Genomic DNA, 16,750 nt, shown 5'->3' on the forward strand with positions numbered 1-16,750 from the left:
TTGACCTGTGTTTATGCTCCGTGCCTCCCTGCAGAACCCTCTTTGAGTCTCTGAGCCTGGGGGAGTCATGGGGCACTGCGCTGGCTCTAAGCCCGATGCTGACAGTGTTGCTGCTCCCACCTCCCTTTTCACCTGTCCTTCCTCAACCAACTTGGGAAAATTGGATTCACGTGTCTTCATGTGCCTTCATGTTGGTCACAAGCTGTTGCCATTTTCTGCTAAGAAAAAAAACAAGTTTATGATTTTACTCCCCTTTTTAACCACCTTCTTCTTGCTCTAATTTCTTTAATTCCCAAATTGCTCTGAAGAATCCAAGTCCCAGGCAGACGAAACCCCTTTCTCCAAGCCTATCCTCATCTCCCTAGCCAGAGAATTCACAAGGGAGTCTCCTGGTGCCCTCTGCCTCATGTGAGTGTTATCCATCCAGCTCCCGGGCCTCCCCACCAGGATGTACGCCTCAGGGACAGAGTTGATCCATGCATTCCCACAGGACCTGGCCCCAAACTGCACTCGTTATTTGTGAAATGACAGAATGGGTAATTACTCCAGTATCCCAGTTTACTCTCCACTCTTCCCATCTCCATCCTTTGTGGGTCATCAGCTCACTGACACTGCCTGCAGAGGTTTCTTGGACCCTGGTGATCAGAGTCGCTCCTCCAACCCCCTCCACCGTGACATGCAGAGCTAGGGTCTCTCCTCCAACTCCAGCCACCCACACAGTCCCTCCAGCTCCTCTCTGGGCTCCTCGTCCTCTCTCTCCAGCTGCTCTTCTCCCTCTGGACCTCAGCTCACCACCCCAAGGACGATCTTCTTGTCAGGCTGACTGTCCTTTCTTGACTCTTCCTCTAGTTGTTTACCACATACAGCTCGAGTCTCCAACTAGGTCCTAAGCACGTGGGGGCCAGAGTTCTTATGTGTTCACTACCGTACCCAGCATGGTGTTAGGCACTTGACTCATTTGGCAGATGTGACCAGATATTTGTTTTTCAATAGTAATTACATTTTTTCCTAGATTTAAAAAAAAGGTATTATTTTAGGCTATATTTAAGTTTTGAATTTTTTTGACATTTTCTTAGTTGCTTTGCTTTTCTTTAAGAGTTTTTTTCTGTTTGCATGGGAACTGCCTGGCGTCATGCTGCTGCTGCAATCTACATTTAGGCTTTAACTTCCCCAGGTGAGGATCTGTCCAGTCAGATGGTGCTCCCTTCTTTGCCATAGCTGGGCCTCACATTTCAGTGACTGTGTGCACGCCTCCCGTCTGTCCAGTATTTCAAACAGCAGATTTATAACTTTATAAAATTTTCTTACCCATGCAACTACATCACCTCTAGCAACCATTTTACATCTAAATAATCATCCTTGGCCTCCTTAATAATGTGAGCTTAAAGATTTGCCAGCAGTTCTTTTTTTTCCAGATACTGCTTCCAAAATAAATGATGAATTCCTAGAGATTGCGTCACCTCTTCCTTCCTCAGCATCAGTCATTTCAGAGCAGCCCTAGTGACTCTGTAATTATGGTTCCCAGAATATAATCCCTTATGAGGGTTTGTGTGACTTTTCATTGATACCTCCATGATGTCAGAAGCCTCTCAGTGGTTCCATGACCCAGCCTCTCCTGCTCAGAGACCACACTGGCCTTCTTTTTGCTTAAGCCAGCCTTTTGTTTATCTCCTTGGGTCATAGAGGAATCTTCAGCAAGAGTACTTAGCCCTTTCCCTTCTTACTCACCTTCCTCTACTGTTGTGTTTTCTTACTGTTTCCTTATTTGAACACTGATCATTTCATATCCCCTCTTTATCTTCAAGATTATTCTTCACTATTTTAAGAGAAAAGAGGACTGTGTCCTATCGACCCTCTGATTTACCTTTTTCCCTTCCGTGCTGGTGTCTCAATTCTGTTCCTCTTTGTAGTAGTCTATTGTTGCATAACAAATTGCCCCCAAAAGTTAGTAACTTAAAATGGAAAAAATTCTTTATCTCACAGATTCTGTTATCTCACAGGCATGGCTTAGCTTCGTCCCTCTGGCTCTGCACCTCCCATAGGTGCCAGTCAGGCTGTGGGCAGCAGTGAGGGGCTCAACCTCCTTGGTGGCAGACCTCAATCCCTCACACTGTGAGCCTCGCCACAGGGCTGCTCACAACCTTGCCGCTGGCTTCCCCAGGCCAGGGACCCAAGAAGGGGCAAGCCAGAGCACTCAACGCAGAAACCACCATCTTTTTATTACCTAGTCTCAGAGCTGACCTCGCATCACTCCCATCTGTTCTGTTAGATGCAAATCAGTATATCCAGTCCTCATTCAAGAGGAGGGCATGAGGACAGTAGATAGTGGTCATTGGTGGCCATCCTGGAACCCGGCTACCACAGTCTGCCCTTTGGCCCTGTGATTTACAGCCCTCCCACATGCAGAATGTATTCACGCCTCAAGGCTTGCAAAAGTCTCCTCCTCTTACAGCACAAGCTCAGTGCCCAGAATTTCCGGTGTAAATCAGTTGCGGGTGCAGCTGAGGCTCCTCAGGGTTAGTTCCTTAAGTGCAGCTCTCTGACTACATTTCTTCTCAACCTATGAAACAAAGAAACAGGTTATCTCTGTCCCACATACCCAACACAGAGTGGTGGGACAGGCATACAGAAACCTCAGTAGACGAGGAGTCATTGGGCCCCAGCATTCTGAAAACGTCAGGAGTTTCCTGATCAAGTCTTAAGGCCCAGGCTGTTAAGGTTCTTCCGTGCTTCTCAGCTCTGCTCTTGGGTTCTGTGTTCTGCCCTCTGAGTCATCTTCCCCCCTTTTTTTATATGAAAGATAGCCTGTGTTTGCAGCAGAGCAGGTCTTTCAGTCTGCATCTTGACAGTAGAACTCTGAGAGTTCAAAGGCCTCCCCTCATTTTATTCCATTTCTGACCCTCTCAGCCCAAACTAGAGGTGTTTCTGAATATATAGTTCCTTCAAGAATTTTATGGATCTCCTGTGATTCTTCTGGGGGTTCATTCCATTAGGCGGAAGTCACACCTACAAATCTTTTCCACATAAACCTTCTCTGCCTTGGGCCCCTGCTGAGACAATGGAGGGACAATACCCCTTAAGCTTCCTCAGGGCATGTTTGAAAGAATCTGTGCAGCACACCTTTAATTTCTTTAAAGAGCTCTTATATGACTGAAGAGTACACTGGGCACCACCCTTGTTGTTTCTGAGGTCTTCATCATACCCTTGACTTCTCTGCAGTCTTGCTCTCAATTTAACGCCCTGCTTTTGCATTTTACTATAAGCCACAAGAAGAAATCAGGTAACACCTTCAACACTATTTGAAAATCTCCTTCGCTAGGTTACCTATAGTATTAGACACATTTTCTGCTTTCCACGTAACTGCAGACAATAGTATTGCTAAACTTTCCACCACTACACAACAAAGATTCCCTTTCCTCCGGTTTCCAGTAAGATTTTCCTCACTTTCTGCAAGCCTTAACCCTCAGTGTCCTCAAAGTCCAAAATTTTATGAACAGTGTGTTCAGACACACTATCCGTCCATCAATCACCTTATTTTTGAGATATTTCAAAGTAATTGGCAAAATCAGTACACTCCCCTTAGACACTTCAGCATGCATATCATTAACAAAAGTTTAATATTTATTTTAAAGATATTTTTTTCCTTTTGAAGTAAAGTTAACACACAATAAAATGTGCAAATGTCAAATGAACCATTCAATAAGTTTTGACAAATTCCTACAGTCTGTAACGCAAACCCCTACAGGATAAGGAACATTACTGTCACCCCGTTTGCCAAGGAAGACCGGCCCCGAGCCAACATCCATGCCCATCCTCCCCCACCCTGTACATGGGATGCCCACCACAGCATGGCTCTTGCCAAGCGGCGCCACGTCCTCACCCGGGATCCGAACCGGCAAACTCCGGGCCGCCAAGAAGCAGAACGTGCAAACTCAACCACTGCGCCACCGGGCCAGCCCCCAGAATCCTTTCATACCACCTCCCACTCAATCACCATTCCAAATTCCTTGCCCCAGAGGCAACCACTGTTCTGATTTTTTTCCCCCCAAAGTTAGTTTTGCCCCACAAAATTAGTTCCATGTAAATGAAATCACACAGGATATGCCCTTTTAGTTCAAGGCTACTTATTCAGCACAATGTTATTTAGATTCATCCATGTTGATTATAGTGGTTCATTTTTTTTTATTACTGAATGTGTTAGTCTGCTGGGCCGCCTTAACAAAATACCACAGACTGGGGGGCTTAAGCAACAGAAATTTATTTCTGACAGTTCTGGAGGCTGGAAGACCAAGAAGAAGGTGTCCACACCTTTGGTTTCTCCTCAGGCCTCTCTCCTTGGCTGGCAGATGGCCACCGTCTTGCTGTGTGCTCACAGGCTCTTTCCTCTGTGTGTGTGCATCCTTGGTGTCTCTTCCTCCTCACATGAGGACACCCTATCTCCAAATATAGTCACATGGGGGTTGGGCTTCACATATGAATTTGGGGCAGGGGCACAATTCAGTCCATAACGCTGAATAATATTCAATTTTACTAATATACCACACTTCATTTATTCATTCTTCTATTAATGGCTACCTGGGGCTGTTCCCTGTATAGGGCTATTACGAATAAATCTGCCATGAACATTCATATACAGGTATTTTTGTGAATATGTATTTTTATTTCTCTTGAGTAAATGCATTGGAATGGAATTGCTGGTCATGCTTAGTTTTATAAAAACTGCTAGACTTTTCCAAAATGATTGTTCCATTTTTGCACTCCCACCATCAGTGCATGAGCATTTTGGTTGCTTTATATCTTTGTCAACACTTGGGGTTATCACTCTTTTTAATTTCAGACGTTTTGGTAGGAGTATATTGAATAACTTTTAACAAAACCCAAAAGAAACAAAAAAGCCAATTTAAAATTTTTATTCTTACAATGAACATTTTAAAAAATGGCAGTTTAAATTTTTGTTAATAATGGCAATTTAATTTTTTTATTATCAAAGTAATAATCAAACACTATTAAAGGTTTTTAATGAAAGCAGCAGTCCCCCTTCCCTACTCCTATCCTAGGGAAGCTACTCTCAGCTTTTAGCTGCTTTTCTCCTTTGCTACCTGATAGTTTAGACTGCTGCTTCTTGATTTATCAGTTTCTGACATGACCTGTTAACTTCCTTAGGTAGCACATGAGGACAGAGCTCTGCTGTGTACTCTCATTCCTTCTCCAACTGCTACGTGCCCTGCCAACACAGTATCACAGTTTGGTTAACATAGTTGTCACTACCTCATTATTATGATCACGGAAATACTGTTCATTGCTGAGAAAAAAGGAAGCTATAATTATTCCTCTTTTCTTATACATCTCTTTATTTTCATGGCATTAATAATTACCTCATTTCTTCATTTGCCTAGCTTGCTGTGTTCATGTTGTTAATTGTTTCCGCATGTTCCAGCATCTCTTCCACATGCTCATGAATAACATTTGCATATGCTCAAAGAGGTCACTTCTGTTCTTTCCTGCAGACTTCCGTAGTCCAGTCCACTCTGAACTGGTTATTTTCTAGGCCTGCTGAGCAACTGAGTCTTCTCTTTACTGCCCCTTCACCGTTCTCCTGGGTTAGTCTCCCTGTTTGCTGTGTCCCATATCTTCCTCTGTCTTGGTTTAGCCCTTTATTTTGCTGTAATACAGTAACTGTGGGTAGGAAGTAAATTTTTTGAGACCTTGAATATCTGAGAATGTCTTTATTTTACTCTTGACTTGATTGATAGTTTGGCTGGGTATAAAAGTCTAATTTGCTAATAAGCTTTCCTCATACTTCTGAAGGCATTGTCCCATTGAGTTCTAGCATCCGTTCTTGCTGTTGCAAGGTCTGACACCATTTTTTTCCTGACCTTTTGTATTTTGTATGTTATTGTTTTTCTTTGGGGAAGTTTTTAGCATCTTTTGTTTGTCCATGATGTTCTGAAATTTCACAGTGATGCTCGTTGGTGTGGGTATTTCTCTTATTCATTGTACTATATTCATAATGGGCTTTCAATCTGGGCTTTCATGTTCTGGAAAATTTCCTTTGGTCCTAGAAAGTTTTTCTTGTATGTTTCTTTGATCACTCCTTCCCCATTGTTTTATATAACCTCCTTTTCTGTAATACCTTTTATTGTAATGTCACATCTCTTGGGCTGATTCTCTAATTTCCTTACCATTTTTTATCTTTCTGGGAGATTTCCTCTACTTTATCTTTAAGACTTCCTCCAACATTTTTATTCCAGCTTTCATATTTGTTTCAATGTTTAAATGTTTTCTGGTTGTTCCTTTGGTATGTAGTATCCTGTTCTTGTTTCATGGCTGCAAATTCTTCCATTATCTCTCTGAGAATATTAATTATAATGGCTTTGAAGTGCTCTCCCTCTGTCTTCAGGGTTCTGTTCTTGTTTAGTTGCTCTTGTGCTGCAGACTTTCCTTAGACATCTGATGAACCTGAGCTGTCTATTCATGTTAAAGAGAGAGACTCTAAAAAGTTGATGCAAAATTTTTGTTGATTAGTGGACTTTATGGTAGAGGGATAGGATAGGAAGCTGCATTTTTACTGTGAACCCCCAAATGTCACTCCCTTGTGGCATTTCCCTTAGGCTGTTCATTTTTCCAGAGAAGAATTCAGTAGTCTCCTGTCTAGAAGCCTGGCTGGAGACATCCTGAAACAGGGACAAGAAAAGGAAGTGAATCTCCACCTCTGCCTGGTACAAGACTTCTTGGTCCTCTTCTCTCTGGAGAATAAACCCCCAGTGTGCTGCCAGGCAGAGCAAGATGAGAGGAGACAGTAACAGGAAAGTTGCTTGGCTGCCTGGGCAGGAGATACGGCCTGGTGGGAGGTGGGAGGGAGGCTAAGGATTCTAAATATAAACTGTCAACAGCCTTTCTTTTATGTCCTTCACTCTCTGTCATACCTTGCACCTCCAACTACTGAACATTTTCCCAGTCCAGCAGGTCAACAGACTCACTTATTGTTCGCCTCCACCTCTCCAGAAACCCAGGGGTGGCTTTCGCTCTCTGCTAAATCACTTCCATCCAGTTTCAGCCACTTTCCATTTTCCAAAAAGTTGTTGAAATCTCTCCACTGCTGTTGTTCCTCCTCTTGGTTTCTTGGTCCTTATAGATTTGTACCTCTTCACTTTCCTTTATTTTCACTTTAGTGGCATTTTGAGGTTGATTTGCCATGTTTAACCAACAGAATCGTGATTAAAGGATATAATTTTTGACTCTTTAAGGAATTGAGAACATGCCCAAATTGCTTCACTTAAAAAGTTTAATTTTTTTCATATATTTTTTTGGGAAATGTGATTCTTCTACATATTTAAATTGCATATTTAGGGTGCATATTTAAAATCGTTACCTGAAGAAATTACATTACCAACTGTCAGACAGACAGTGTTGAAATTGGTTTCCAGAAATGTTTAGTTGGCCTAGCCAGGGTCTTCCTTGTCTTCCCTAGTCTCTCTGAGGCTAAACATCAGCATTAATAAGGCAGTGAGCAAAGTTTAGGAATTTTCAATACTGTGGGTTTGGATTCATAGAGTCATCTCACCTCCATGGAAAATGAACCCATAAACTTGGCTTCTTCATTAGCACCCTCTCTCCACCAGCTAAGGTGACTGTTGCCAGAAAACAAATATTGTACTGCATTTTCTTTAGAATGATCTCAGAATTTGACCCTAACATTTAAACCTAGTGCAATATCTTGACAACAGCAGTTCATCGAGCATATTTCTTTTTTGCTATGCGTGATTCAGAGTTACGTTTTTATTTGTTCTTCCAGAATTGGAGAGTTCATATCCTTATAACTGAGCTCATTTCCAGATTTAATTTATGTCGTGTGTGAGTTAATGGCTTGGTCAACCTATCATAAATACAACCCAGTGTGTTGAGCATACTCTTGGAGAGCACCTCTATTTGCTAAATAAGAAAATGGAACAGGTTTCTACCACTGCTTCCCAAAAGCCCTGATCCCAGTGACAAGATACTACAGGATGCTTTGAGGGGTCTACTAATTGTATCCAGGCCTTTCTTTCCCTTAGGAACATGAGCTGAATGTTGGCCTGGTCTGTAATTGGACTCTTATGACCATCTGGCAGCTTCTGTAACATATTAGTGGCCTTGGCCCAGTTTCTAATTGGCATGTACCACCATCAGATTGGCATGTGTCTGCATCCACAAGACAGCTTACTTTCTAAATAAGAGAGGGTGTAATATCTTTCCTTTCTTTAGCTGTGATGCAGTTGCTCCTCACAGGTTTTTTATTTTAACTGAGAAGAAGTTAAAATTTCAAGATTCCCATGTGACTTTAATCTTGAGTCTTTTGAATCTAGTTCTCTACTAACTGAAACAGAGTCTAGAAACTGCTGGTCCTGGCCCCAAGTCTTGAAGAAATTATGTAGCATTGTATCTCTCTCTCTGGCTTCAGGCCATAGGCATTCTTAATCTGCAGGCTGTCTGCAAACTTTAATAGAAAGCTTCGTCTGTAATCATTTTAAACAGAGCCAGTGAAGACAAGATTGCTTTAGTTAGTAGCTTACCAGCTTAAACTAAGTACCCTCTAGTTGGATTGGAAACTTGAGGAAAAACTCAGAATAAGTTTTCACTTACATTTTGTATCTTACTTGGCAACTTGTTTGAAAATGTTGCATAAAAGATCCAGTACAGGAAACATTTTATATTCCTACTTATGATTAATAAATATGGAATCTAAGGCATTCTAGTTTATAAATCAAGGTCTTAGTCCAAATTTCCTGTTTTTCTACATTAAAAAAAAAAACCTCAGGGTAAAAATAGCACTAAACTGGGGCTGGTCCAGTGGCATAGTGGTTAAGTTAGTGTGCTCCACTCCAGTGGCCCAGGGTTCATGGGTTCAGATCCTGGGTGTGGACGTATACACCACTCATCAAGCCCTGGTGTGGTGGGATCCCACATAGAAAATAGAGGAAGATTGGCACAGATGTTAGCTCAGGGACAGTCTTCCTCAAGCAAAAAGTAGAGGCTTGGCAACAGATGTTCACTCAGGGCCAGTCTTCCTCATAAAAAGAAAAATAAATTAGCACTAAACTGTATAGGGCAGTCAGGAGTCAATGCAACAGGCAAAATCAATAATTCAGGATGCCGTGGTGCCGAGGCTTGCCAGACCATCGGTAGAAACAGTCATTTTGTAGTCACTAATAGATAAGGCATTTGACGCAGCTGCTTTTATAAATATATAAGTAAATATATCCTACTTCAAATTTTCTGTGTTTATTCAGAAGAGGAAAGGAGTAGATAACAAAATGATAAACAAAATAATAAACCAATGAGTTGGAAATACAGGCTCACACATTGCTAGTTCATGCAAGATGCCAACCCCACTGGTCAAAGACTTTCTTACCACATCCTAGGTTTAATCACATCTATTTCTCCCTGGATTTTACAAACCTGGCCACTGTCTTCCATCTTTAATACCCTATACCACCATCCCAAACATGTATATACACTCACTACACATTTTGACCTTTATTCAGAGATTTTCCAGTCCTTAGTCCTTTACACTTTCTGATTTTCTCAAATTTCCTTAGCCCAGCCCCTTCTGACAGCCCACAGTGGCTCTTCCAGCACCTCTCTGTCTGCAGAAAATCACCAAGGTACTCTGACGATCCATGCCTGGCATCAGGCACTTTGGGATTCATCCCATTGGTTGACACTTCGTCATGCTGACATGAATTTCCTCATTTGTATTTCTTTATAGCCTAAAGAATGTTTCTTAATACAACCAAGGGAAACAAAAGAAGATGCTACCAAGACCAGGAAGAGGAGAAAGGTAATATTGATAATTTCTTGCAATGCTGGGGCCCCACGTGGCTTCCATCACATTTTGGTACAGTGTACTTTGATGAGGCGATTGTTGTAATCTCCGCTTTAGGGATGCGGAAATTCTAAGATTCAGTGAGGTCTGGTGACTTTCCTAAGATCTGAAAGTAAATTCTTCGGATTCCCATTTCAATCTTGTGGAGCACCAAATATCTTCCTTCCCACCCGGTGTTTTCACTGTGTTTAAAAGTCAGACATGAGTTTCTAATTCTAGAAGCACCCAGAGCTGTCCTACCTTCTGACCCCTCTCCCAGGGAAAGAGATTCACCCACCTTCTTTTCTTTCAATTTTTAACTTTTTATCTTAGAGTATTAATAAAAAGAGAATAATAAGCAAATGAAGGCAGTATAAGGCATTTCTAACTCTAATTCGGAACCCTAATTTAGAGGAAAAGGCTCCCCTTGCGTTTTAACTTGCCTGGGAGCATGTGGAAGACTGTTGGTCCTATACAGGCTTTCTTGTGGCTCAGCCATGGAGAGAGCGTGGTAAGCTTTGACCTTCCACCACAGTTGTGAAAACAGCAGTGTGATTCTCTCCCTGCCAAGAAGGGTCTGCTGCTGAAGTCTGCAGAGGAAATATGATTGGGATTGGAGGAAAGAAGATGGACTCAAACCCGTTACTTAACAGCAAGCTTTTAGAAAACTCAGTGTGTGTGCATATGTTTTCTTTGCTCACAAATGGCCAAATAGGAAGATGGGAGATGCCAAGTTGGCTGAGGTTTGGCAAGTCCTTAAAGAAGTGACTTTGACTTCTCTTTGATAGTTTGTATGCTAATGGCCTTCAAGAGTGTTAAGTTCTTGGTGGCTCAAGGTCAGAACTCCAGCTAGATAGTTTAGCCTTGGCTGAGGTCATGCTAAAATGTGCCCACTGATGACATATTTTTAAAATTTAATTCATTTGACAGAACTTGAACGTTCTTGGCAGTGGTATAGAAAGGAAGATATTGTGGAAGGAGGGAGAAAAGCTGCGGGACCAGAGCAGGACAGGGAAGGGCTTTTTCTGGATCTTTGGTGAAACATTAGAAGGAAATAAGAAGGGAAGTTTATGATGAAAATTAAATGAATGATTGTGTATTCCTAGTACATTACAGGCATTCAGTAAATGCTACACAAATGAATCCAAATTAAAATAGATGTCCTAAAGTGTTTCCTGTTCTGCTTTCCATAGGGCCCCTTCAAGACTCTCTCTCCCAAGAGTTGAGAATTGAGGGTCTAAAGTCCGCTTTCAGTGAGCTCCTCTGCTCAGATTACTCCTGTGGCTTTTACTGTAATCCCAGAAATCCAAACTGAGACTCAGTGCCTTCAAAACCAAATTAGGCAAGAAAGTCTCAGAATTCTACTCTCCCAGGAATACAAATTGTCTAAGGCTTAAAGAGAGATTTTTACAGCAACAAGACTTCTTGGCTTGTAATAGTAAATAATGCCTTATTGCAGAGACTCCTGCAAAAATTTCAGTTCTCCCAAGAGTTACAAGGAGACTTTTAGATCATCCGTTTATTTTTCAAAGCAGGAATGCCCAACTTACCTATTAAGTTCTCTGAAGTGTATTTGGTAGAACTCTACGTTCACACTCAGCTGTCACCAAATCTGTGTGCAGTTTAAATGCCAGAGGAATCAGCCTGTCCTAAGCCAAATGCCATTCTAAAATCTATCCTCCCATTTTTTTTCTTCTTTCTTATGTCTTAGAAGAAAATTACTGACGTTCTTGCAAAATCAGAGCCAAAACCGGGGACCCCTGAAGACCTGCAGAAGCTGATGCAGGACTATTACAGCAGCCGTCGTGCGGTGATTGAGTTAGAAGAGCTCAACCTCCCAGGTGCAGCCAGGCTCTTTCTTTTTTCCATACTGTTCTGAGCTTAGTCGTCCAGCAGGACCCACTGTTAACTGCCGGCCATTGTCCCGATGACGAGGAGCAGCACAGGTTCATCTCTGCTCTCCTGTGTGCAAGGCTGGGTCTCTCAGCCAGAAAATTAATATATTCTCCATGTGCTAATACTTCTTTCCTCAACCTAATAGTTTTAACTCTTGGTTGATTTTTTTTTTTTTAAGATGCTAAATGGTATTTGTTCAATCTAATAGAAAGATTTGTAATTATATTTTTTATTCAAAAAGCTAATTGTTGGATGTGCATTTTTTTTAGCAGATTCTTCAAGGAGTAAGAATCCTAATGAGGATAGAAATTAGATAAAAATAAAGATAAAGCTCACATTTTAAGTATAGATATGGAATATTAATTTACTCATCCTTTACAGACAAGGACGTGAGCTTTGATCCACAGCTTAGCTTTGTTGTTGTTCTTGTCATGGATTTCTGATTATGGTTTTGTTTTTAGGATAGTGTTTTGGGTCCCAGGCCAGATTTTTTCAAGTGAACTATCTAAAAATATGGACGAGGGGCCAACCTGGTAACCCAGCAGTTAAGTTCGTGCGCTCCACTTTGGCAGCCTGGGGTTCGTTGTCAGATCCCGGGCACAGACCTACAAACCACTCATCAAGCAAGCTGTGGCGGCATCCCACATACAAAATAGAGGTAGATTGGCACAGATGTTAGCTCAGGGACAATCTTCCTCACAAAAAAAAAAAAGATGAAATTCTGCATTTTTAGAAAGGCTAACACCTCACCCCAGATGATTCTTAAGCCTACTATTATTTGAGATCTACTGCCTTAGGGTATTTATAATTAAGTTAAAAGATACTGCAAAATTCTTAAAGCAATGAATTTTAATTAATTTCAAGATTGTGATACATCCTGTAACTCTTTTTGGCAGAGATTGAAGAAAAGCTGTCAAAAAATCAAACCACAAAATAGTGTGGGTACCACTGCCTCCGCTGAGCTATTTATAGACTATGAGGGATATCTGACACTGCTGTTGAAAAAGTCAAGGGTAGCTTGATTTCCTTTTTCCATTACTGCTTTATGCTTTCTAGAGGCTTGAGAAGCTGAAAAACAGTCCATTCCCTGGATTTTTATAATTCCTTTGTGATATGCTTTAAAAAAAAAAAAAAAAATGCTTGTTGGCTTGGAGACATGAGTGCCCCTGTTTCTTTTCCAAAAGGACTACCCCTTAGGGAATTGAAGGCATGCGTGTCCATATGAGCGAGGTCTGGAGTGTCCGACTCCCTGAGCGCAGACGGCTCCAGCAGCAGTCAGAACACTCTCCTCAGCACAGCAGTTCCTCTGCAGGAGAGCTGGGTCCTGACTGTTCCATCTCAGGAACCAAGTGTTGTAACGAAGCCTCTTTCCAAGGTCTAACTGAAGTTTGGTTCTACTGTGACTCAATGGTCAATTTTCCCTCCTCGTTCTTTGTTATACCTTCAGCTTTGGAAGAACTTGTGTGATAACAAGACCATTGCTACTCTGTCACCTCACAGAACATCATCACCCTTAATTCACTAGAATGATAGAGTCAAAGGTCAGAAGGAACCTTGAAGGGGTGGTTTGAGTTCCATCATGAGTTTACATTATATTATTACTAGGCTGTCTTAGAGCTCAGTAGTACAATTAGACAAGAATGTATGGTCATGGGCTGGTTTAAGGGGCAAGAAAAATGTTAAAAATACTGTTACAGCCAACAAGAACAGGTTTTCTTTCTCACGTAAGAAATTGGGCCATTCCGAGACAGTGAACAAAGGAATCGTAGTAAGGTTTTAGAGAAAAGGCGCGTCAGTGCACTGATGAAACCAAGGACAGAGAGGAAGTCTGGTAGGTGAGAGGAGGCACATGCTGTGGGTTGTTTGGAAGAGGCACGGCAAGGGTCGTAAATAGAAGGTAGATACAGAGAGCCCTCTGAATGCACTGCTTCTGCATGTGCAGATTCAACTAACCACCAATTGAAAGGCCTAGGATGGTTGCATCTGTACTGAACATGTACAGAGTTTTTTCTTGTCATTATTCCCTAAAGGATACAGTACAGTGACTATTTACATAGCACTTTCATTGTATTAGTATTATAAGTAATCTAGAGAGGATTTAAAGTGTACAGGAGGATGTGTATAGGTTATATGCAAGCACTACACCATATTATGCCAGGAACTTCAGCTTCCGCAGATTTCGGTATCCAGGGAAGTCCTGGGGCCAATCCCCAGTGGACAGCAAGGGACAACTGTACATAATAAAATATTGTTCCTAATTAGTTTGCCGAGTGTCTAACTTGGTTTCCATTTGAGGTTGTTTGTGTCTGTAGGGCAGGAACATGCCTTTTCAGTTAATATTGCGCACTGTACATTGTTAATGTCCTACACATGGGCACTTCATAGAGTTTTGAGCAGTTGCCTGGAGCCAACTCAGCCGTCCTCCTGAGAGCTGCAGGGGGTCAGGTCAGTGCTAAGTGCCTGCAGGCCAGCTGCAGCTGAGCCACCCAGGAACTTAAAAGGCAGGTTCCCAGGCCCACCCCCAAGGAATTCTGGCTCATCACACAAAAGAGAGACCATCCCAGGAACCCATGTCTTTTGTATAGCTCTCCAGGTGAGTCTGATCATCTCTAGGCTTGGGAACTTACCGTTTTAAAGACCATCAAAGGCTCTACAACAGTACAGGAAGCAACAGCTTTGAAGTTACTCACATATGTGAGTTATATATTCTGGGTCACAGTATGAATTTCATTTAATTTAGTAATAGTTTACTCCCTAGCGCTCTGCTGTGTTTATAGGCAAACTTTTTCTTGTAGAAAGAATTAGGACACTAAATGTGATGTTGCTTTTTTATATATCTCAGGTACAGACTTAGTAATACTCCACAGTTGCTGGACCGTGTTCGTCACTGGTTGACGACGGCCCCTATGTTTTATTTTGGTGCTTTACATTGTCTTTATTGTGTTGTTGTGTTGTGTTGTGATGTGTTATTCTCACTCTTCCCCAATCCACACTCGGATTTCCTTTCCCCATAGGCCTTCACTCTAATGTGTTCATAGACACTGTTAAAGATGTATGGATTCTTGTAAAATATGTCCTGTTGTGTGTGTTTTACAGTTTTATTTTACAGTTTATCAAAATGATGCGCTGAACCTCTCGTTCTGTTTCTTTCCTCACTTAACACTTTTTTCAAGACATGCCTATATGGCTGTATATACATCTAGTTCTTGCTTCTAAATGCTACACAATATTCCTGTGATTTCCTTGACCACAGATTGCTCATCCATTTTCTCAGATATGGACACTTAGGTTGCTTCTAGTTCCCCACTATCACAGATAATGCTAAGTTAAATATACTTGCGTATGTCTCTTTAGAGACCACATACGAATTTCTTTCCATTATTTACTCAGTAATGTTATCATGGGGTCATAGGGTGTATACATCTCAATTTTACTACTTTCCAAAGTAGCTAGACCACTTAACACCTTCACCCACAGTTCACGAGAGTTTCCATCACCCTACGTTCTTGACAACACTTGGTATTACACATCTTTCAAACAGTTGCCATTCTAACGTGTGTAAAGTGTTATCTCATCGTTATATTAATTTGAACTTCTGTGATGACTAGTGAGTTGGAGCTTCTCCACATGGATTTGTTAGCTGTTTCAGCTTTGCCTTTGTATATTGCCTATTCCATGGATTTGAAAATAAAGATGCTTCATTAGTCCTTTGAATGATACAACAAGCTTCTATTTTATGACTCTAAGAAATTATGGACAGTTAAAAGTTTACTGTTGTTGCTGCTGTTATTGTTTTAAATACTAGACAACACTTTAAAATATATAATAAGCCCCTAATTCACTAAGGTTCTATAACCTTGTTCAAGAATGCACAATTCACGTTTAATCTATTTTGTTATGTATGTGTTTGCAAAATTCTCTACAAGGTATGTTTCTCATATTTCTAGATACCTGTTTCCTCAAGGCCAATGATTTGACTCATAGTCTTTCATCATACCTAAAAGAAAGTAAGTAAACTCTGATCTTTAAAAAAACTATTCACCTTGGGGCCGGCCCAGTGGCACAGCGGTTAAGTTCGCATGTTCCGCTTCGGCAGCCCGGGGTTCACCAGTTTGGATCCTGGGTGTGGACCTACGCACCACTTATCAAGCCATCCTGTTGCAGGAGTCTCACATATGAAATAGAGGAAGTTGGGCATGGCTGTTAGCTCAGGGCCAATCTTCCTGAGCAAAAAGAGGAGGATTGGCAGCAGATGTTAGCTCAGGGTTAATCTTCAAAAACAGTACTAAAAATAAAAAAAGTATTCATCAAGTTGTCATTATTCCGTTAAAGCATAAGGTCTGTCTCTTCAAAGTAAAAACTTATAAAACTACATTTAAAATCAAAAGTTGCCACCTTACATGGATTTTAAATGAAGGTTTCTTTAGGTCCATCTTGATAGCAATTTTTACTTTTTTCTTGTTTTGCTCTGGCTTTGAGAATTGGGTTTTGGTCTCGTTTTTGTTTTATAACACATTAGAAATATTAGTCTAGGAATCTAGAGAATAATCAGTGTTCTGACTACTAGATGAGTGTCCCCTCCTAACTTGTTGTTTGCCGTGGGAGCAGTCACTCAGTACCCCTCTGGGACTTGACTTTGTCATCTGAGAGATAAGGAAGTAGAACTATGTGATCTGTTCCAGCTGTGAGATTCTGAAATTCTGGTCACATGTTCAGAACTCAGACCATGGCTACTGTGTGGTCAGTCTAACTTGATCTTTTTAAATATGTGTTGTGTGTATCCAGTAGCAACTAGATTACTTGTATTGTAGTTATTTGTTTGTGGCCAACAATGAAATAGTTTAGATGAAGATTCAACATTCTTCTTTCAAACTAAGCAATTCTGAGGACACCTAACTTGAGTGCTTAAACTTTTCTCAGCCTCAAATTCAGTAAATTTAAATGTAAGTGACAACAGAATCAACCGCACTGGATTATGAGAGCTAATAAAGAGAATGTATGTAAAGTGCT

General features: G+C 41.2%; 2 protein-coding genes across 11 annotated transcripts in view; both read left to right on the top strand.

The window, feature by feature from the left end:
- COL8A1 (collagen type VIII alpha 1 chain) overlaps nucleotides 1-9,820 on the top strand; it is a 494,271-nt gene extending 484,451 nt beyond the window's left edge. For all 7 annotated transcript variants that reach the window (XM_070508614.1, XM_070508615.1, XM_070508618.1 and 4 more), the window contains one exon: nucleotides 9,749-9,820. The gene's annotated coding sequence lies outside the window, so the exon portion shown is untranslated. The remainder of the gene's footprint in view (nucleotides 1-9,748) is intronic.
- Nucleotides 1-16,750, top strand: part of CMSS1 (cms1 ribosomal small subunit homolog) — a 362,379-nt gene that overhangs the window by 333,942 nt on the left and 11,687 nt on the right. For all 4 annotated transcript variants that reach the window (XM_014853302.3, XM_044771717.2, XM_070508622.1 and 1 more), the window contains exons 3-5: nucleotides 9,749-9,820; nucleotides 11,556-11,685; nucleotides 15,688-15,747. In XM_014853302.3, the coding sequence (XP_014708788.2) occupies nucleotides 9,749-9,820; nucleotides 11,556-11,685; nucleotides 15,688-15,747 (262 nt within the window). The remainder of the gene's footprint in view (nucleotides 1-9,748; nucleotides 9,821-11,555; nucleotides 11,686-15,687; nucleotides 15,748-16,750) is intronic.

This window comes from Equus asinus, chromosome 5 (assembly GCF_041296235.1).
Source record: "Equus asinus isolate D_3611 breed Donkey chromosome 5, EquAss-T2T_v2, whole genome shotgun sequence".
NCBI classification, from domain to species: domain Eukaryota; kingdom Metazoa; phylum Chordata; class Mammalia; order Perissodactyla; family Equidae; genus Equus; species Equus asinus.